Source organism: Amblyraja radiata, chromosome 38, assembly GCF_010909765.2.
Source record: "Amblyraja radiata isolate CabotCenter1 chromosome 38, sAmbRad1.1.pri, whole genome shotgun sequence".
NCBI lineage: Eukaryota > Metazoa > Chordata > Chondrichthyes > Rajiformes > Rajidae > Amblyraja > Amblyraja radiata.
This window is the reverse complement of record NC_045993.1, coordinates 4,975,321-4,998,804: the sequence shown is the minus strand read 5'-3', so window position 1 is coordinate 4,998,804 and position 23,484 is coordinate 4,975,321. Positions and strand designations below refer to the sequence as shown.

Below are 23,484 nucleotides of genomic sequence, written 5' to 3'. Positions count from 1 at the left end.
ACACACACTCACACACTCACACACACACACTCACCCTCTCTCTCTCACTCTCTCTCCCTGTGTCTTCCTCCCTCTACAGAGCTGAAACATGTAATACTACTGAACACGTGAATCCAAACTCTGCTGCGTTCCCAGCCTCCCAGCTTAGCCTCGCAAGGCTTATCAAGGAATATATTACTCAGGCTGACAATGTGTGGGTGGGAGTTATTCAAGGAACTATATGCTATTTGGGTTGGTGAACTATGTGGCAGAATTGCTACCGTCAGAGCTGTGATTCAGGCCGTGTTCCCCAGCTCACCACTGCGTGTACACTGGCCCCCCTTGTACTCCAGGAAACAGACTCGCTGCATAGCACAAGGGGGTGACAGTCGTGCAGTGAACCAGCACAGAAACAGGCCCTTCGGCCCGACTGCTCCATGCCAGCCAGCATTAAATAACTGCTGGAGTAACTCAGCGGGACAGGCAGCATCTCTGGAGAGAAGGAATGGGTGACGTTTCTGGTCCTGCTGAGTTACTCCAGCATGTTGTGTCTATCTTTGGTGTAAACCAGCATCTGCAGTTCCTTCCTGAACATTTGTAACTGGGCTAATTCCATTTGCTTATGGTTGGTCCAATTAGAGTCACAGAGCGATACAGTGTGGAAACAGGCCCAACTTGCCCACACCGACCAACATGTCCCAGCTACACTAGTCCCACCTGCCTGTGTTTGGTCCATATCCCTCCAGACCTGTCCTATCCATGTACCTGTCTAACTGTTTCTTAAACGTTGGGATAGTCCCAGCCTCAACTACCTCCTCTGGCAGCTTGTTCCATACACCCACCACCCTTTGTGTGAAAAAGTTACCTCTCAGATTCCTATTAAATCTTTTCCCCTTCACCTTGAACCTTATGTCCTCTGGTCCTCAATTCCCCTACTCCGGGCAAGAGATCTACCCGATCTATTCCTCTCATGATTTTATACACCTCTATAAGATCACCCCTCATCCTCCTGCGCTCCAAGGAATGGAGGCCCAGCCTACTCAACCTCTCCTGATAGCTCACACCCTCTAGTCCTGGCAACATCCTCGTAAATCTTCTCTGAACCCATTCAGGCTTGACAACATCTTTCCTATAACACGGTGCCCAGAACTGAACATAATACTCTAAATCAGGGGTCCCTAACTTTGTTGTCCCGTTTACCCCAGGCAACTTTAATAGCACATAACAATGTTATGCCCCTGTCCCACTTAGGAAACCTGAACGGAAAACCTCTGGAGACTTTGCGCCCCACCCAAGGTTTCCGTGCGGTTCCCGGAGGTCCCCGGAGGTTTTTGTCAGTCTCCCTATCTGCTTCCACTACCTGCAACCTCCGTAAAACCGCACAAAAGTGCTGGAGAAACTCAGCGGGTGCAGCAGCATCTATGGAGCTCCATCCGCTGAGTTTCTCCAGCATTTTTGTGAAGAAATGTTCCAGTCTGTTCCTGCGCTGCCCTCTTGTTCCATGCTCTCTCCCTTCTGTACTGCATTGGGACTGATGCACTTCTGAAGGTTAGAACATAACTTGGGTTGAGACGTCTCCACGTAAGATTCAGTTGGCGTTTCAGCTCGGAGATGTAATTGTGCTGTTATAGCTTCTAGCTGTGGAATTTTAATTGGATGGTTGAAGAATTTAATTACAGGGCTCGTTTGTTTCGGCAGAGGGTCAGGGTTGTGTGTTTTAAACGCAATGTCACATCCAGTGAATGGATTAAAGGTTTTTTCATCTTTTACACAATCACATTTGATCAACGCACTTTTTATTAAGGTCCAACAAGTGTCCCATTTATTGTTCTGGACACCGGTCTCTGGGGGGGGGGGGACAAGAGGAGGAGGGGACAGGAGAGGGGGGCAGGAGAGGGGGTACAGGAGGAGGGGGGGACAGGAGGGGGAGACAGGAGGAGGGAGGGACAGGAAAGGGGGGACAGGAGGAGGAGGGGGGACAGGAGGAGGGGGGACACTTCTGAGTGGGGTGGGAATTGCAAATAAGATTTGCCACAGTTGTGTGTGAATGAGGGGGTGGCACGCTGGTGGAGCAGCGGGTAGAGCTGCTGCCCCACAGCGCCAGAGACCCGGGTTCGATCCTGTCCGCGGGCGCTGTCTGTACGGAGTTTGTCCCTTCTCCCCGTGACCATGTGGGCTTTCTCCGGGTGCTCAGGCTTCCTCCCACGCTCCAAAAACGCGCAGGTTTGCAGGTTAACTGGCTTGGCATCAATGTAAAATTGTCCCTAGCTTGTGTAGGGTAGTATTAACATGCGGTGGGCCGAAGGGCCTGTTTCCGCACTGTATCCTGTTAATAAATGAAACAAAACTAAAGGTTGCATGAATGAACATTGGAAAGGCAATTGGACAAAGAAATCTTGACAGAGAAATCTTCATTGGGCCAGACTAGATGGCCTGGTATCCCCCTTAGGCATGGCCATGAGGGGCTGAATGGCCTGCTTCCTAGCTCCATATGCTTATGATCCCATGACATTATTGTGGTACTTCATTTATTTGTCCATATTATGGGCATCAACAGTGTGATCATCTACTTAGGGAATATAGATTCACTTAAATATAGAAACAATAGAAAATAGGTGCAGGAGTAGGCCATTCGGCCCATCGAGCCAGCACTGACATTCAATGCGTTCATGGCCTTCAGAGCTATATCCAACTCTCTCTTGAAAAACTCTCTTGAAATATATTTTGGATGGGAGGATGTGTAGGAAGGAACCCCAGATGCTAGCTTACTCCGAAAAGAGACCCAACATGCCTTTTCTGTGGATGGGCCGAGTGGCTTGATTCTACTCCTATTACTTATGACCTTGTGACATTGTGACTAAGAATAAGGGGTAGAACGGAGATGAGGAAAAACTTTTTCACACAGAGAGTGGTGAGTCTGTGGAATTCTCTGCCTCAGAGGGCGGTGGAGGCAGGTTCTCTGGATGCTTTCAAGAGAGAGCTGGGTAAAGATAGCGGAGTCGGGGGATATGGGGCGAAGGCAGGAACGGGGTACTGATTGGGGATGATCAGCCATGATCACGGCGGTGCTGGCTCGAAGGGCCGAATGGCCTACTCCTGCACCTATTGTCTATTGTCTATTATCTATGGCTCAAGATAAAGTCTAGCGCAGTCCAATTGAAGATAGTCTGAGGGCTTCTAATGAAGTCGATGGTAGCTCAGGACCCCTCTCTGATTGGTGATAGGATGGTTCAGTTGCCTGATAACAGCTGGGAAGAAACTGTCCCTGAATCTGGAGGTGTGCGTTCATTTTCACACTTCTGTACCTCTTGCCCGATGGGAGAGGAGAGAAGAGGGAGTGAGAATAGTGTGCACAGATACATGATGAAAGTGTGCAACGTCTAGTGCAAGATAGAGTGAGGTGAAGTCTGATTGAAGATAGTCCGAGAATCTGCAGAGAGAGGTAGATAGTATCTCAGGGACCACTCCCTAGTTGGTGATGGGGAGGGTTCCGTTGCCTGATAAACAGCTGGGAAAGAAACTGGGAAATGGCAGTGCTGGTGGATGGTGCAATGAAAAGCAAGCCCTGCATATTTGTAACAAAGAGGTGCCTCTATACATATCACAGCGAAGAGAACACTGTGTGTGGATTAGAGTGTTCACCTCTGTATATATTATAATGACTAGCAACCACGTATTATACAGGAAGGCAGCTATTTTACAAATCCTGTGGATGTTATCCAGAACTACATAGACACAAAATGCTGGAGTAACTCAGCGGGACAGGCAGCATCTCTGGTGAGAAGGAATGGGTGGCGTGTCTGAAGAAGGGGCAACAGACAATAGGTGCAGGAGTAGGCCATTCGGCCCTTCCTACGAGCCAGCACCACCATTCAATGTGATCATGGCTGATCATCCCCAATCAGTACCCCGTTCCTGCCTTCTCCCCATATCCCCTGACTCCGCTATTTTTAAGAGCCCTATCTAGCTCTCTCTTGAAAGCATCCAGAGAACCTGCCTCCACCGCCCTCTGAGGCAGAGAATTCCACAGACATAACAGACGATGATGTCGAGAGCTGTACATCACAGTCTATATCTCTCGTGACTTCCAGCCTGAAGGAGGGTCTCGACCCGAAACGTCACCCATTCCTTCTCTCCAGAGATGCTGCCTGTCTTGCTAAGTCACTCCAGCATTTTGTGTCTTAATTTCAATTTAAACCAGCATCTGCAGTTCCTTCCTACACTGGGAACTACATTCCTCATGTGTGTGTGTGTGTGTTGTAGGTACTGCGTACTTTATGAGTCCCTGTTCATTGTTGCAAGGAATGCAGACATGCCTATGCCATTGAGAATAGCATTTCCTGTGCATATTGTAGATGAGTAAGGGTCTGAAGAAGGGTCTCGGCCCGAAACATTGCCTATCTCCTTCGCTCCATAGATGCTGCTGCACCCGCTGAGTTTCTCCAGCTCTTCGATTTTCCAGCATCTGCAGTTCCTTCTTAAAACATATCGTAGATGTAACTGCCTGTGTACAATGCAATGAATGGTAGCCTTTGTCTACGTTCCAACAAATGGTGGTCACTGTGTACACTGAATAGTATTTCTCTGCATTGTAGAGAGACTGCAGTGTATTCCTGTACAGTATATGTTACAGCAAAGTGTAATTCTGGTGCATGCAAGAATAAGCATCAACTCTGCCACATTTGGTGGTGAACAGCAGCCCTTGTTCATTTTACAAGGAATACAGCCTTGTGTCTATTATAGAAGCTGCCAGCTCTATAGGGAATAGCAGTCGGTGTATACAATTAAGAGGAATAGCAGAATATGTATATATGACAGAGAATACATGCATCTATATTATCGATACAACAGAATATGCAAGGGAGATGAATAGCCCTTATGGTGGAAAGAGCAATTTCTTGTGCATTGTAAGGCAGGCTCTCTGTATTAGATTACAGGGGACTGCAGCCTTTTGTGCTAGGGTTTGTGTTAGAATGGCAACACAGTGTATGTTCAAGAGAATAGCAGCTGTTGTACATTTTTCGTACATATCTCCTTTCGGGAATGAGAGCATGCATTGTAGCCGAGCTGGGATCAGTGCTCGGGTGATGTTAAACCGGTGGGCTGTCGGTTAGTCACTGGGCTCTCTGCTGTGAGCGGGGTAGGGAGGGATTTATAGTGCGGGAGAGAGAGAGAGAGGCAATTGGAATTTTTTTGCTGCAGTGTTTGGATCTGCTGACGTAGGCATTCCACTGGCTCCAGGCTGTGACTGGTGATCTCTCTCAACTCATTAAAAAAAATCCAACCGGCTTGTTGCGAAAATTCTACCTGGATACAGCAGCTCGCTGGGGTGGGGGGGTGACATGGATCAGTTCTTGCACACAGACCCCCCCCCCCCCCCCCACATCTCCCACTCGCCATGGTTACATTAAAACATAGACAATAGGTGCAGGAGTAGGCCATTCGGCCCTTCGAGCCTGCACCGCCATTCAATATGATCATGGCTGATCATCCAACTCAGTATCCCATCCCTGCCTTCTCCCCATACCCCCCCATACCTTTAGCCACAAGGTCCACATCTAACTCCCTCTTAAATATAGCCAATGAACTGTGGCCTCAACTACATTCTGTGGCAGAGAATTCCACAGATTCACCACTCTCTGTGTGGAAAATGTTTTTCTCATCTCGGTCCTAAAGGCTTCCCCCTTATTCTTAAACTGTGTGACCCCTTGTTCTGGTCTTCCCCAACATCGGGAACATTCTTCCTGCATCTAGCCTGTCCAACCCCTTAAGAATTTTGTAAGTTTCTATAAGATCCCCCCTCAATCTTCTAAATTCTAGCGAGTACAAGCCGAGTCTATCCAGTCTTTCTTCATATGAAAGTCCTGCCATCCCAGGAATCAGTCTGGTGAACCTTCTCTGTACTCCCTCTATGGCAAGAATGTCCTTCCTCAGATTAGGAGACCAAAACTGTACGCAATACTCCAGGTGTGGTCTCACCAAGACCCCGTACAACTGCAGTAGAACCTCACCAGCAGCTGGAGATCTGAAAGCCGAATTAGGATGTGTAGGAAGGAACTGCAGATGCTGGTTTAAACCAATGGGAGACACAAAATGCTGGAGTAACTCAGCGGGACAGGCAGCATCTCTGGAGAAAAGAGGAATGAATGGGTGACGTTTCGGGTCGAGACCCTTCTTCTTCAGACATTCAGTTCTACCCTCAATACTCGACACCCAATACCCTGATGTATGTATCTGGATTAACAACAGAATAGGCCTAGATTGAAGGTAGACAAAAGTGCTGGAGAAACTCAGCGGGTGCAGCAGCATTTAAGGAGCGAAGGAAATAGGCAACGTTTCGGTCCGAAACCCTTCTTCAGATTCAGGTCTAGATTGAATGTGTAGGAAGGAACTGTTTAAACCCAAGATAGACACAAAAAGGCTGGAGTAACTCAACGGGACAGGCAGCATCTCTGGAGAGAGGGGATGGGTGACATTTCAGTCTCCAGAGATGCTGCCTGTCCTGCTGAGTTACTCCAGCATTTTTGTGTTTATCTTACATCTAGATTGAAAGCAGGAAATCACATCCCAATGGCCAGCGCTATGGACTGAAAGGTCCCCGTGTGCCTTATACTTGAAGTGATTGTAATGGCTTCGAGAATTTAGTCAATTAAGTCAGACTTTGTAGTTCGAGGCTCATCAGAGGATTTAACCCTGTTGAATAACAATATTTGAACAACAGACCAACATCAGGAGTTGAAATGTTTCTGGAGCCAGCGCATAGTAGGGACTCCTTCAATTCTAGAGTAAAACAAGACCCCACCAACTCGACCCGAAACGTCACCTATTCCTTTTCTCCAGAGATGCTGCCTGACCCGCTGAGTTACTCCAGCTTTTTGTGTCTTAAGTGGAATGGGAGGTCAGCCATGAGTTTTCATGCTGGATGCTTGGACGAGCTGGTGGTGAAATTGTAAATATTCTCTCTCCTGCAGAGGACTATCTGATAAAGGCTGATGCCCCAAACCACACAGGCCTTGCGATGATACTATGCTCCCAACGCCTCTATAATACCACCGCTCATCCTCCTGCTCTCCTAGGAATAAAGCCCGAGTCTGCTCAACCTCTCCGTCATATCTCAGGGCCTCAAGTCCTGGCAACGTCCTTGTAAATTCTTTAAGAAGGAACTGCAGATGCTGGAAAATCGAAGGTAGACAAAAGTGCTGGAGAAACTCAGCGGGTGCAGCAGCATCTATGGAGCGAAGGAGATAGGCCAGAGTGAGCACCAATGGAAATTGGAGGAACAGCATCTCATATTCCGCTTGGGCAGTCTGCACCCTAGTGGCATGAACATTGAATTCTCCCATTTCCGGTAGCCCTTGCTGTCTCCTCCCCCACTCAGCTCTCCCTCAGCCCTCGGGCTCCTCCTCTTCCTTTTTCCTTTCTTCTCCCCCCCACCCTCCATCAGTCTGAAGAAGGGTTTCGGCCCGTAACGTTGCCTATTTCCTTCGCTCCATAGATGCTGCCTCACCCGCTGAGTTTCTCCAGCATTTTTGTGTACCTCCTTGTTCATTCTCCCTGCACCCTCAACATGATTCTCACTGTGGAATGATGTGTAGGTGGACTGTTCCTCAATGGGATGTTGGGATGGGGAGAGAGGGAAAGCAAGGGTTCATTGATGTAGAGAGGGGCAGAGTAGGCTCACCCATCCCGATGTAGTGCAGCCCATGGAGTGCAGCAGCAGCACCTCGCCTGTGGCTCCGTCGGTCGGTCGGCAGCCGACACCACCACCACCACCCCTCCTTCCCATGGCCGACCATCGGTTCATGAGTTGGACGGGGCCCCGGACTTTCTGGCCCCTGGGCCAAAACTCCTCAGCTGGCCCGCCGGCTGGGCTTTGTGTGCAGTCCAACACCCCGGGGCCAACCCATCATTCACCCAGCCACGGCCCAGTCGGTCAACGAATTGCCGTCGGGAATTTGTCCCGTATTTTGACCGTTCGCCCCTTATTTGGGAGTGGGAAAGTTGGCGACCTTACGCAGAGAGTGCGGTGGGCACATGGAACAAGCTGTCGGAGAGGTGAGAGAATTCAGCTCCCTGCAAAGAAAGGAGTTGCTATCCTCTAGGGCACGGAAGGTTTAGAAGAGATTTAATAGAGAGGCTTAAAATCAATGCTTTTCAATTTTATTTATTATTGTCATGTAAAATTAAAACCTTTTGTTCGTTTGATATCCACTTAAAGAAAAGACTATACATGAATATCACAGGCGGTCCACAGTGTATAGATGAAGGGGACATGACTTGAGAATTAAGGGGCAGAAGTTTAGGGGTAACATGAGGGGGAACTTCTTTACTCAGAGAGTGGTGGCTGTGTGGAATGAGCTTCCAGTGGAAGGTGGTGGAGGCAGGTTCGTTTTTATCATTTAAAAATAAATTGGATAGTTATATGGACGGGAAAGGAATGGAGGGTTATGGTCTGAGCGCAGGTAGATGGGACTAGGGGAGAATACGTGTTCGGCACGGACTAGAAGGGTCGAGATGGCCTGTTTCCGTGCTGTAATTGTTATATGGTTATATGGTTATAAGGATAAAGGGTTCAACATTTAGTGCAAAATATATTATTGACGTCCGATAAAGTGCGATTGCCGATAGTGCAACGGTCTCCAATGAGGTAGATGGGAGGTCAGGACCGCACTCTCACTGATGAGAGGACACTTCAGTTGCCTGATAACAGCTGGGAACAAACTGTCCCTGAATCTGGAGGTGTGCGTTTTCACACTTCTGTACCTGTTGCTTGACTGGGGTGGGGAGAAGAGGAGGTGACCAGGTTGAGACTAGTCCTTGCTTAAGTGACTGGGGAGAGGTAGACCTTAGTTTAGTTTAGAGATACAGCGTGGAAACAGGCCCTTTGGCCACAGAGTCCGCGCCGACCAGCGATCCCCGCACATTAATAGACAATAGACAATAGGTGCAGGAGTAGGCCATTCGGCCCTTCGAGCCAGCACCACCATTCAATGTGATCATGGCTGATCATCCACAATCAGTACCCCGTTCCTGCCTTCTCCCCATATCCCCTGACTCCGCTATTTTTAAGAGCCCTGTCTAGCTCTCTCTTGAAAGCATCCAGAGAACCTGCCTCCACCGCCCTCTGAGGCAGAGAATTCCACAGACTCACCACTCTCTGTGAGAAAAAGTGTTTCCTCGTCTCCGTTCTAAATGGCTTACTCCTTATTCTTAAACTGTGTGTGGCCCCTGGTTCTGGACTCCCCCAACACCGGGAACGTGTTTCCTGCCTCTAGCGTGTCCAAGCCCTTAATAATCTTATATGTTTCAATGAGATTACCTCTCATCCTTCTAAACTCCAGAGTGCACAAGCCCAGCTGCTCCATTCTCTCAGCATATGACAGTCCAGCCAGGGCAATCGACTTGGTATAAATCTAAATTGTCACGAGTGTGTGTGTAGTGTAGTGTAATGCCCCTGTCCCACTTAGGAAACCTGAACGGAAACCTCTGGAGACTTTGCGCCCCACCCAAGGTTTCCGTGCGGTTCCCGGAGGTTGCAGGTAGTTGCCGGAGGTTCCGTGCGGTTCCCGGAGGTTGCAGGTGGTTGCCGGAGGTTGCAGGTAGTGGAAGCAGGTAGGGAGACTGACAAAAACCTCCGGGAACCGCACGGAAACCTTGGGCGGGGCGCAAAGTCTCCAGAGGTTTCCGTTCAGGTTTCCTAAGTGGGACAGGGGCATAAGTGTGCGGGGATCGCTGGTCGGCACGGAGTCGGTGGGCCGAAGGGCCTGTTTCCACCCTGTGTCTGCAAACTAAACTGAACCAGATGCAATGTGGGGGAAGCGTTCAGTTGGAAAGGGAGTCACCGTGTGTCGTGACCTTGCACTGTTGTGGTCCTGAGGGTTGTGGATGCAGAATATTTGATTCTCCTGACAAGGGGAGTTGGATAAAAATGTGGGAGTGGAACTTGAAATGTAAAACAAACTCACAGGAGCATGGTTCAGGAGTGGGAGATTGTGACAAATTGTCAATCTCATTTCAAGAGCTGCTGCAGGCCAAAGGGACCAATGTTGTATTTTGTGTAACTGCACATTGTCACGATTCTGTTTAATACCTTAATGGAAGGAATCTGTGCTAAAGGCTTTCAAAACACACTGCAGAAAAATGAATTACATTGAAGGGCACAAAAAGCTGGACTAACTCAGCCGGTCAGGCAGTATCTATCTCTGGAGAGAAGGAATAGGTGATGATTTTTGGGTGGAGACCCTTTTTCAGACTGGAGAATACAACAGACAATAGACAATAGACAATAGGTGCAGGAGTCGGCCATTCGGCCCCTTCGAGCCAGCACCGCCATTCAATGTGATCATGGCTGATCATCCCCAATCAGTACCCCGTTCCTGCCTTCTCCCCATATCCCCTGACTCCGCTATTTTTAAGAGCCCTATCTAGCTCTCTCTTGAAAGCATCCAGAGAACCTGCCTCCACCGCCCTCTGAGGCAGAGAATTCCACAGACTCACCACTCTCTGTGAGAAAAAGTGTTTCCTCGTCTCCGTTCTAAATGGCTTACTCCTTATTCTTAAACTGTGTGGCCCCTGGTTCTGGACTCCCCCAACATCGGGAACATGTTTCCTGCCTCTACTTGTCCAAACCCTTAACAATCTTATATGTTTCAATGAGATACCCTCTCATCCTTCTAAACTCCAGAGTGTACAAGCCCAGCTGCTCCATTCTCTCAGCATATGACAGTCCCGCCATCCTGGGAATTAACCTGGTGAACCTACGCTGCACTCCCTCAATAGCAAGAATGTCCTTCCTCAAATTAGGGGACCAAAACCGTACACAATACTCCAGGTGTGGTCTCACTAGGGCTCTGTACAACTGCAGAAGGACCTCTTTGCTCCTATATTTGATTCCTCTTGTTATAAAGGCCAACATGCCCATTCGCTTTCTTCACTGCCTGCTGTACCTGCATGCTTACTTTCACAGACTGATGTACAAGGACCCCCAGATCCCTTTTCCCAAACTTTCAGACTTCAGAGTCTGAAGGAGGCTCTCGTCCCGAAACATCCCCTGTTCCTTTTCTCCAGAGATGGTGTCTGATCCACTGGGTTACTCCAGCTTTTTGCGTATATCTTCAAACTAAACGGTCCTGTCCTCCTGATTAATTTTACTGATTATAGGCATCGTTGTCACCTTCCCTTCAGCCAACAGTGAACCATTCTTCATTTCATTTCTTGGTTTCTTGGTTTCTTGGTCCTCCAAAATATTCCAAATGGAATTTAAACTGGAGGTTGTACCTCATCTCCCCCCTCCCACACACCCCTCTCCCCTTCCCCTCTCTCCTCCCCTCCCCCACCCCCCTCTCCCCCCCCTCTCCATCTCCCTCTCATCCCCCTCCTCCTCCCACCCCCATCCCTCTCTCCCACACCCCCCTCCATCTCTCCCTCCGCCCACTTCCCCCTACCCCTCTGCCCCTCTTCCACCACTCCCCCCTACCCCTCCCTCCCCACTCTACCACTTCTCTCCCACTTACTTCACCCCTCTCCCTCCCCCACCCCTCCCCCTACCCCTCTGTCCCTCTTCCACCACTCCCCCCTACCCCTCCCTCCCTCCCCACTCTTCCACTCCTTGATCAACGTCTGCTTTGATCTGCTGTTTTCACGCCACACCCTTCCTGATCTCTAGACTCCCTCTCCCCTGACCCTCAGTCTGAAGAAGGGCCTCGACCCTAAACGTCGCCCATTCCTTCTCTCCAGAGATGCTGCCTGACCCGCTGAGTTACTCCAGCATTTTGTGTCTATCTTCGGTTTAAACCAGCATCTGCAGTTCCTTCCAACAAACGTCCTCCTTCTAAGGATCTTCTTTGCCCTGTTTTCAACATGTTGTCATTATTTTATTTGAAGCACTAAGTCAGAGTATAATGCAAACATTTGGTCGCAATGTCATTTCCTTCCTCATTAGACACTTGTTCTGCAGAGCTTGAGACAAACAAACAATAACGATATCAAACCTGCGAAGCATAGTTACTGCTGCACAGTTGGGCAAAGTATTTTAACATAGAAACATAGGAAATAGGTGGAGGAGTAGGCCATTCGGCCCTTTGAGCCAGCACCGCCATTCACCACCATGCTGCCTGACCTGCTGAGTTACTCCAGCTGTTGTTTGCAAGTTATACCAGCATCTTCTGATTTGTGACGTTTAAGTCACAAGTCGTGTTGCAAAGTTTAAGTGGTGTAGGAAGGAGCTGCAGATGCTGGTTACAGCCCATTGCTATGAATATTGATCTCTCGAACTTCAAGTAACCCCGGCATTCCCTCTCTCTCTCTATCCCACCCCCACCCACTCCCACCCAAGTCTCACCAGCTTCTCGTTTTCACCCAACAAACAGCTGTTTCCATTATCATCGATACTTGTTTGCACGTCTTTCATTCATTGTTCTTTATCTCTCCACATCATCGTCTATATCTCTCGTTTCTCCTTCCCCCGACCACCAGTCTGAAGAAGGGTCTCCACCCGAAACGTTGCCCATTCCTTCATCTCCAGAGATGCTGCCTGTCCCGCTGAGTTACTCCGGCTGTTTTGTGTCTGTGTTTAAGTAGTGTCCGTGTGCCACTAGGGGAGGCTGATGTGACAGCTTTAATAAGTTAGTTGATGTCAACAGCAAGATGTCACAGTGTTCAAAAAGGAACTGCAGATGCTGGAATATCGAAGGTACACAAAATTGCTGGGGAAACTCAGCGGGTGCAGCAGCATCTATGGAGCGAAGGAAATAGGCGACGTTTTTCGGGCCGAAACCCTTCTTCAGACTGATGGGGGGTGGGGGGGGAGAAAGAAGGAAAAGGGGAGGAGGAGGAGCCCGAGGGCAGGCGGATGGGAGGGTGGGAGGAGACAGCTAGAGGGTTAAGGAAGGGGAGGAGACAGCAAGGGCTAGCAAAATTGGGAGAATTCAATGTTAATGCCATCCGGACGCAAGGTCCCCAGACGGAATAAGAGGTGCTGTTCCTGTTCACAGTTGCTGTTTTTAAAGAGGTTGTATTTCGATGCCGATGGTTCTGGTCGGCCAAATATCTCCATGACCTCTAACAGATTCACCCCCTCATTGGGCACAAGTCCGCTGGAGTAGTCTGGAGTAACTCAGCAGGACAGGCAGCATCTCTGGAGGGAAGGGATGAGCGACGTTTTGGGTCGAGACTCTTCAATAATGTTTTATTATTAATGTTTTATGTGTCATTCCTAACTGTCACTGTATGTCATGTTGTCACTTGCGGGCGGAGCACCAAGGCAAATTCCTTGTATGTGAATACTTGGCCAATAAACTTATTCATTCATTCATTCATTCATTCATTCATTCATTCATTCATTCTTCATTTCAAGAACTGAAATGTCCACCTCTCCAGCACTTTGTCTTTTTTTCTTTGGTAAACCAGCATCTGCAATTCCTTGTTTCTCTCAAGCTTTTCTCTTAGAGTCATAAAGTCGTACAGCACGGCAACAGGCCTTTCGGCACAATTCGCCCATGCTGAAGAAGCTGGAGTAACTCAACGGGACAGGCAGCATCTCTGGAGAGAAGGAATGGGTGACGTTTCGGGTCGAAACGTCACCCATGGCTGAATTCAGCCATGCTGACCAAGATGCTCCATCTAAGCCAATCCCATTTGGTCCATATCCCTCTAAACCTTTTTTTTCCCGCTTCAATTGAGAGGGGAGAGTTTTAAGAGGGATCTCAGGGACAATTTTTTCACTCAGAGGGCCGTCCGTATCTGGAATGAGCGGACAGACGATGATATAGAAAGCAATACAGTTACTGTGTTCAAAAGGGAACTGCAGATGCTGGAATATCGAAGGTACACAAAATTGCTGGGGAAACTCAGCGGGTGCAGCAGCATCTATGGAGCGAAGGAAATAGGCGACGTTTCGGGCCGGACACCTCCTCCTACTTACCCTTGGACCATGACCCCACTGACGAGCACCAGGCCACCATTTCTAGCACCATCACCGACTTCATCAATTCCCACGCCCTACCTGACCAAGCCTCCAAACTCATCGTTCCCCAGCCCCGCACGGCCCGTTTTTACCTTCTCCCCAGAATCCACAAACCCGGCTCTCCCGGCAGACCTATTGTCTCTGCGTGTTCGTGCCCCACCGAACTCATCTCCACATACCTTGACTCCATCCTATCCCCCTTGGTCAAATCCCTCCCCACCTATGTTCTAGACACCTCAGACACTCTCCGCCGCCTCCACGCATTCCACTCTCTGGGCCCTCACCCCCTCATCTTCACCATAGATGTCCGGTCACTCTACACCTCCATCCCCCACCAGGATGGCCTCAGAGCCCTCCGGTTCTTCCTCGACCAGAGGAGCAACCTATACCCAGCCACTGACACTCTCCTCCGCTTAGCGGAGTTGGTCCTCACCCTCAATAACTTTACATTTGACTCCTCCCATTTCCTCCAAACACAAGGCGTAGCTATGGGCACACGCATGGGCCCCAGCTACGCCTGCCTCTTTGTCGGGTACGTTGAACAATCCTTGTTCGATGCGTACCAGGGCCCCATCCCCGACCTCTACCTCCGCTACATTGACGACTGCTTTGGTGCCACCTCCTGCACCCACACACAACTGACTGACTTCATCCACTTCACCACCAACTTCCATCCGGCACTCCAATACACCTGGACGATTTCCGACACTTCCCTACCATTCCTTGACCTCATTTAAACAGAGTCTGAAGAAGGGTTTCGGCCCGAAACGTCGCCTATTTCCTTCGCTCCATAGATGCTGCTGCACCCGCTGAGTTTCCCCAGCAATTTTGTGTACCTGCAATACAGTTACTACCTCTTTATAAAGAGATTTTGGACAGATACAAGCATTGAAGGGGTTTAGAGGTGAGGTGGGAGCCGCTCATTGAAACTACCAAATAAAGGCCTAGTCCAGGGGTGGGGAACCTTTTCATGGGGAAGTCCAGAACTAGGGGTCACAGTTTAAGGATAAGAGGGAAGTCTTTTAGGACCGAGATGAGAAAATCTTTTTTTACACAGAGAGTGGTGAATCTCTGGAACTCTCTGCCACAGAAGGTAGTTGAGGCCACAGTTCATTGGCTATATTTAAGAGGGAGTTAGATGTGGCCCTTGTGGCTAAAGGGATCAGGGGATATGGAGAGAAGGCAGGTACAGGATACTGAGTTGGATGATCAGCCATGATCATATTGAATGGCGGTGCAGGCTCGAAGGGCTGAATGGCCTACTCCTGCACCTATTGTCTATGTTTCTATGTTTCTATATTGGAATGCTGCATTAAGTTAGCTGTAATCTAATAAGGCTGCATCCAAGATACTTCAATTAGATATACTTCTAAACGTACATTATTTTGTTAAAATAGCCCTCATGACTTACTAATGTTTTAATTGTGGCCGTCAGTCGGGGAGGATTATTTCGTTGAATCTTCTTTTAATCTTTGGTATTTTAAATGCGTTCATTTTAAGAATAAAATAAAAATAATAAAAGACGAACAAAAGCATATTAATAAAAATAAAAGGATTTACAAAATTTGGATTCATTCAAAAGGCCGCACTTAATGGCCTAGAAGGCCGCATGTGGCCTTAAGGCCTCAGGTTCCCCACCCCTGGCCTAGATAGAGTGGGCATGGAAAGAATGTTGCCAGTAAGGGGAGAATCCAGAACCAGAGGGCACAGTCACAGACTGAAAGGACATAGCTTTAGAATTGAGATGAGAAGGAATTTCTTGAGCAAGGAATTGGTGGTGAATGTGTGGAATTCATTGCTGATTTCAACGGCTGTGGAGGCCAAGACGTTGGGATTTTTTAAAGTAGAGACTGATAGGTCGGCACAGTGATAGACTAGGGCGGCACAGTGGCAGAGCGGTAGAGTTGTTAGCGGTGGAACGGCAGCGTTTCTGCCCTACAGCGCCGGAGACCCGGGTTCGATCCCGACCACGGGTGCTGTCTGTACGGAGTTTGCACGTTCTCCCCGTGACCCCGTGAGTTTTTTCTCCAAGATCTTCAGTTTGCTCCCACACTCCAAAGACGTACAGGTGTGTAGGTAAATTGGCTTGGTAGGTGTAAATTGTCCCTAGTGTGTGTAGGATAGTGTTAATGTGCGGGGATTGTTGGTCGGTGTGGGCCGAAGGGCCTGTTTCCGTGCTGTATCTCTAAACTAAACTAAACTATAGGTAGACAAAAATGCTGGAGAAGCTCAGCGGGTGAGGCAGCATCTATGGAGCGAAGGAAATAGGCAACGTTTCAGGTCGAGACCTCGCGTTGCCTATTTCCTTTGCTCCATAGATGTTGCTGCACCCGCTGAGTTTCTCCAGAATTTTTGTCTACCTTCGAATTTCCAGCATCTGCAGTTCCTTCTTAAACATTTTGTCCACTCCACTGTGAAATCTCCTCAAGGTATGCCTACTTTGAAGATATTTTCTTCCTCGAAGGGTCTCGACCCGAAATGTCGCCTATTTCCTTCGCTCCATAGATGCTGCTGCACCCGCTGAGTTTCTCCAGCACTTTTGTCTACCTTCGATTTTCCAGCATCTGCAGTTCCTTCTTAAACTAAACGAAATGTTTTTGTGTCGGAGGGAACTGCAGATGCTGGTTTACACCGAAGATAGAAGCAAAATGCTGGAGTAACTCAGCAGCATCTCTGGAGAAAAAGAATAGGTGACTTACTAGTAAGGGATGATCCAGGGATTACTAATCTAGGAATTAGTAAGGGGCATCAACAGTTAGGGGGAGAAGGCAGGAGAATGGGGTTGAGAGGGGGAAAATAGATCAGCCATGACTCGATGGGCCAAATGGCCTCAATTCTGCTCCTATGTCTTATGGTCTTATCTCAGAGGGAGAGGTGAGACCAGGGATGAGTTAGCGAAATGGGGTCATTGCCCGACAGAAAGCTCGGCATTGATGGGCAAACAATAGTTTATAAGTTGTCCAAAAGGGAACTGCAGATGCTGGAATATCGAAGGTACACAAAATTGCTGGGGAAACTCAGCGGGTGCAGCAGCATCTATGGAGCGAAGGAAATGGGCGACGTTTCGGGCCGAAACGTCGCCCATTTCCTTCGCTCCATAGATGCTGCTGCACCCGCTGAGTTTCCCCAGCAATAGTTTATAAGTTTATAGGTGATGGGAGCCATTCGGCCCATCAAGTCTACTCCGCCATTCAATCATGGCTGATCTATCTCTCCCTCCTAACCCCAGTCTCCTGCCTTCTCCCCATAACCCCTGACACCCCGTACTAATCAAGAATCTATCTATCTCTGCCTTAAAAATATCCAGTGACTTGCAGAAGCTGAGATCTTGTGTAAAACACACAGTGCTGGAGTAACTCAGCGGGACAGGCAGCATCTCTGGAGAGAAGGAACGGGCGACGTTTCAGGGCGAGACATTTCTTCAGACGTCTCATAGAGGGTCTCGACCCGAAACGTCGCCCGTTCCTTCTCTCCAGAGATGCCGCCAGTCCCGCTGAGTTACTCCAGCCTCTTGTGTAAACCAGCATCTGCAGCTCCTACCTGCACAGTAGAATATATTGAACGATGCCTTATTCGGAGGGGTGTGAGGCATGGTGACTACTCCGAGCAGGAAACTTGGCTATTTCTGAATTTGTTTTTGCCTCTGACACTTGTACTAATTAAGCCCGTGGGGAATGCCGCGATGTTGTCATATTACCAAAGAGGAAAAAGAGGTGAGATTTCATTACTACGGCTTAGAACAGACCTGCTCCTTACTCGAGGCTACAACACACACAGTTTCCAAGACAGCAGATCTATCCGGTATCATTCTCGCAGTCGTTCTGTTGAAATTCCGAGGCTCGTGTCAGAGTTACAGCTTGTAGATTGGAGCTGGAAAATGATGTCGTGCTGATGCCAACTTTACTGGGTCTACTACCAACGCAGTTTTGTTTTTTGTTTCCGGAGATACAGCGCAGAAAAAAAGGCCATTCGGCCCACCAAAACCTAGCCGGACAGCGATCAGGGTGAGAAAATGGGATAACGTTGAACTAGCATGAAGGGGTGATTTCTCCCCATATCCCCTGATTCCGTTAGCCCCAAGAGCTATACCTCATAGCAAAAGGATTTGAGTATAGGATTCAACGCAAAAGGATTTGAGTATAGGAGCAGGGAGGTTCTACTGCAGTTGTACAGGATCTTGGTGAGACCACACCTGGAGTATTGCGTACAGTTTTGGTCTCCTAATCTGAGGAAAGACATTCTTGCCATAGAGGGAGTACAGAGAAGGTTCACCAGACTGATTCCTGGGATGGCAGGACTTTCATATGAAGAAAGACTCGGCTTGTACTCGCTAGAATTTAGAAGATTGAGGGGGGATCTTATAGAAACTTACAAAATTCTTAAGAGGTTGGACAGGCTAGATGCAGGAAGATTGTTCCCGATGTTGGGGAAGTCCAGAACAAGGGGTCACAGGTTAAGGATAAGGGGGAAGTCTTTTAGGACCGAGATGAGAAAAACATTTTTCACACAGAGAGTGGTGAATCTGTGGAATTCTCTGCCACAGAAGGTAGTTGAGGCCACAGTTCATTGGCTATATTTAAGAGGGAGTTAGATGTGGCCCTTGTGGCTAAAGGGATCAGGGGGTATGGAGAGAAGGCAGGGATGGGATACTGAGTTGGATGATCAACCATGATCATATTGAATGGCGGTGCAGGCTCGAAGGGCCGAATGGCCTCTACTCCTGCACCTATTGTCTGTGTTTCTATGTTTCCAAGCGATGTTTCTACAGTAGACTAAAGCCAAACAGAGATTGTCACAGTGGGCAGGGTAACACCTAAACATGCGCGCCAGAGAGGGCAAACTTTACACACTCGTACCCAATGCTTAGTTTGGTTCAGTTTGGGGGTAAAGCGCGGAAACAGGCCCTTCGGCCCACCGAGTCCGTACCGACCAGCATACTGATGCTATCCTACACACGCTTGGGACCATTTACAATGTTACCAAGGCAAGTGACTTGCAAACCTGGAGTCTCTGGAGTGTGGGAGGAAACCGGAGCACCCGGAGAAAACCCAGGCCGGTCGCGGGGAGAACATGCAAACTCCGCACAGACAGCGCCGGAGGTCAGGATCGAACCCGGGACTCTGGCGCTGTGAGGCAGCAACTGTACCGCTGCACCACTGTGCCGCCTGCATGGGCTAGAATGGTTATGGAGCCATACAGCGGGGAAACAGGCCCTTCGGCCCATTGAGTCCATTGCGACCGTCAGCTGTCATTTTGTTTGGGAATGTCGAAACAAGGCACTGCAGGTGCTGGTTTACGAAAGAAAACACAAAGTGCTGGAGTAACTTTGGCTGATCCACACTTTTATCGGTTGTTGGTGGGGTGCTCCAGTCCACCAGCTCCTATTTCCAAAGGCAGGCACAGAGAGCTGGATTAACTCAGCCGGGACAGGCAGTATCTCTGGAGAGAAGGAGGGTGTGCAGTCTGAGTCTGAAGAAGGGTTTCGGCCCGAAACGTCGCCTATTTCCTTCGCTCCATAGATGCTGCTGCACCCGCTGAGTTTCTCCAGCAATTTTGTGTACCTTCTCTGGAGAGAAGGGATGGATGACTTTTCGGGCTGAGACCTTTCTTCAAACTTCATGAATGAATGAATGAATGAATATGTTTAATGGCCAAGTATTCACATACAAGGAATTTGCCTTGGTGCTCCGCCCGCAAGTGACAACATGACATACAGTGACAGTTAGGAATGACACATAAAACATTAATAATCAAACCTTATTGAAGGGTCTCGACCCGAAACGTCACGTATTCCTTCTCTCCCGAGATGCTGCCTGACCCGCTGCGTTACTCCAGCACTTTGTGTCTATCTTCAGCATCTGCAGTTCCTTCCTACCCAGCTCCTATTTCCATGTCTATATCTATCTCCATCTCCAGACCCAGCTGCTGCCTCCAGTTGTGTTGCTGTTACTGGGAGCTTGCTGTTTGTAGACTAGGCACTGCATCACTATCTTGACCTTGAGGTTGTGGGTGGCACGGTGGAGCAGGGGGTAGAGCTGCTGCCTTTCAGCGCCAGGGACCCGGGTCTCACCCTGACTGCGGGCGTTCAGCGGTCCCTGTGACCGCGCGGGTTTTCTCCGGGTGCTCCGGTTTCATCCCACACTCCACAGACGTGCAGGTTTGTATTAATAATAATAATGGATGGGATTTATATAGCGCCTTTCTAATACTCAAGGCGCTTTACATCGCATTATTCATTCACTCCTCAGTCACACTCGGTGGTGGTAAGCTACTTCTGTAGCCACAGCTGCCCTGGGGCAGACTGACGGAAGCGTGGCTGCCAATCTGCGCCTACGGCCCCTCCGACCACCACCAATCACTCACACACATTCACACACATTCACACACAGGCAAAGGTGGGTGAAGTGTCTTGCCCAAGGACACAACGACAGTATGCACTCCAAGCGGGATTCGAACCGGCTACCTTCCGGTTGCCAGCCGAACACTTAGCCCATTGTGCCATCTGTCGTCCTGTTGTAGGCTAATTGGCTTTGGTAAAATTGTAAATTGTCCCTAGTGTGTAGGATAGCGTTAGTGTGCGGGGATCGCTGGTTCACGCGGACTAGTTGGGCCGAAGGGCCTGTTTCTGTACTGTATCTATAAAATTTAAAGTCTAAAGTACAGGTTTTGGTATGGAAATACGGACACTGAATTTGGATGATCAGCCACGATCTTATTGAATGACGGTGCTGGCTCAAAGGGCCGAATGGCCTACCCCAGCACCTATTTTCTATGTTTCTATGTTAAAATACTTTGCCCGCTGTGCGTCAGTAACAACTTTGCAAGTTCGATATTGTTATTGTTTGAGAAGGGACTGCAGATGCTGGAAAATCGAAGGTAGACAAAAATGCTGGAGAAACTCAGCGGGTGCAGCAGCATCTATGGGGCCGAACACCTCCGCTCGGTCCGCAATAACCAACCTGATCTCCCTGTGACTCAGCACTTCAACTCCCCCTCCTATTCCGAATCCGACCTCTCTGTCCTGGGCCTCCTCCACGGCCAGAGTGAGCACCACCGGAAATTGGAGGAGCAGCACCTCATATTCCGCTTGGGCAGTCTGCACCCTAGTGGCATAAACATTGAATTCTCCAATTTCAGGTAGTCCCTGCTGTCTCCTCCCCTTCTCAGCCCTCTGGCTCCTCCTCGTCCTTTCTTCTCCCCCCCCCCCCCCCGCCATCAGTCTGAAGAAGGGTTTCGGCCAGAAACGTTGCCTATTTCCTTCGCTCCATAGATGCTGCTGCACCCGCTGAGTTTCTCCAGCATTTTTGTCTATCTTCGATATTGTTATTGTTTGTTTGTCTCAGGATCTGCAGAACAAGTGTTTAACGAGGGAAAAAATGACATTGCATCGAAATGATTGCATTAGACTCTGACTTAGTGCTTAAAATAAAATAATATGTTGCAAAGATCAAGGGGAACGTTTGTAGGAAGGAAGTGCGGATACTGGTTTAAACCGAAGACAGACACAAAATGCTGGAGTAACTCAGCGGGGCAGGCAGCATCTCTGGAGAGAAGGAATGGGTGACGTTTCGGGTCGAGACCCTTCTTCAGACTGAGAGTTGGTTAATTGGTACTCAAGGGGGACTAAGACAGCAGGAATGGGGAAACAATTTTGCAGACAGGAGCGAGGGAACAGAGGACATTGATTTAATATTGGATAAAACATGAATTTCTTGATGTGGTTGGAGGTCATGGGGAGAAGGCAGGAGAATGGGGTTAGGAGGGAGAGATAGATCAGCCGCGATTGAATGGCGGAGTAGACTTGATGGGCCGAATGGCCTAATTCTGCTCCTATCTCTTATGATCGTATGAATATTATTGTTCAGGCAGTGAATTGTTGGGATATGGTGTGTGAGGCCTGAAAGGAAACATAGAAATATAGAAATTAGGTGCAGGAGTAGGCCATTCGGCCCTTCGAGCCTGCACCGCCATTCAATATGATCATGGCTGATCATCCAACTCAGTATCCCATACCTGCCTTCTCTCCATACCCCCTGATCCCTTTAGCCACAAGGGCCACATCTAACTCCCTCTTAAATATAGCCAATGAACTGTGGCCTCAACTATCTTCTGTGGCAGAGAATTCCACAGATTCACCACTCTCTGTGTGAAAAATGTTTTTCTCATCTCGGTCCTAAAAGACTTCCCCCTTATCCTTAAACTGTGGCTTAAAGGACGGTGGTAGCAGATTCAAGAACCATTTCCCAATGTAATGGGAATGGAATGAACGTTTGATGAGGGGACATTTTCGTGGTCGATTTGGATGGCCCCATTGTGATGTGGTGGATATCTACATAGGGTAAACAATTCTCAGTCAGCTGGATGCATACTATAGTGGTCTCTGGGTTGAGTGGAGCTTTGGAAATTTCAGTGACTTCAGGAAAACTCTTGGGACCAGGTTCAGAGCATGGTTGAAACTATATGGTGCTTCCAGCATGACAAATGCCTCTCTCTACACCCGATGGCACAGTGGTACAGCTGATGCCTCACAGCGCCAGAGACCCGGGTTCCATCCTGATCCCCGGTGCTGTCAGTGTGGAGTTTGCATGTTCTCCCCGTGACGGCGTGGGTTTGCTCCGGGTGATCTGGTTTCCACACACAGCCCAACGGCAGACGAGCGTTTGGTTCAGATCGAAGGCAGGCACAAAATGCTGGAGTAACTCAGCGGGACCAGGCAGCACCTGTGGAGAGTCAATCGCGTGGTCTCGAACCCGAAACGTCACCCATTCCTTCTCTCCGGCGATGCTGCCTGTCCCGCTGAGTTACTCCAGCATTTTGTGCCTGTCTTCGATCTGAACCAAACACTCGTATGCGTTTGGGTTGTGGGAGGAAACCAGATCACCTGGAGGAAACCCACGCTGTCACAAGGGGAGAACACACACACACACACACACACCCTGGGGACAATTTACACTCGTACCAAGCCCATTAGCCGACAAAAATGCTGGAGAAACTCAGCGGGTGCAGCAGCATCTATGGAGCACCAACATGACACAGTGTGCACCGATGCTGCTGCACCCGCTGAGTTCCTCCAGCATTTTTGTCCACCTTCGATTTTCCAGCATCTGCAGTTCCTTCTTGAACCATTAGCCGACGAATACCTGTACGTCTTTGGCTGTGTGGGTGGAAAGGGAGAGAAGAACTCCAGGCAGGTCACACGGGGAGAACGTGCAAACTCCGTACAGACAGCGCCCGCAGTCGGGATCGAACCGGGGTCTCTGGCGCTGTGAGGCAGCAAGTCTACCGCGGGTGGGGGGGGGGAACGCTCCGTGTTCTGATTTTTTTTCTTAACTGGTCTCCCCCCTCTCTCTCTCTCTCTCTCCCTCCCCCCCCCAACTCCCCCCCTTGTAGTACGTGGCATTCGCATCGCTCTTCTTCATCTTGATATCCATCACCACCTTTTGCCTTGAGACCCACGAAGCGTTCAATCACGTGGTGAACAGGACGGCGACGGTGGTGAAGGGCAATGTCACCGTGGTGGTGGAGGACGTGGGCATCGAGAC

General features: G+C 49.1%; 1 protein-coding gene across 1 annotated transcript in view; it reads left to right on the top strand.

Annotated features, from left to right (window-relative positions):
- The window catches only part of LOC116966913 (potassium voltage-gated channel subfamily C member 1-like), a 51,651-nt gene that overhangs the window by 1,459 nt on the left and 26,708 nt on the right, over positions 1-23,484 (top strand). Inside the window, exon 2 of the mRNA XM_033013286.1 lies at positions 23,333-23,484. This exon is cut by the window's right edge and continues 782 nt beyond it. Within this exon, the coding sequence (XP_032869177.1) occupies positions 23,333-23,484 (152 nt within the window). The remainder of the gene's footprint in view (positions 1-23,332) is intronic.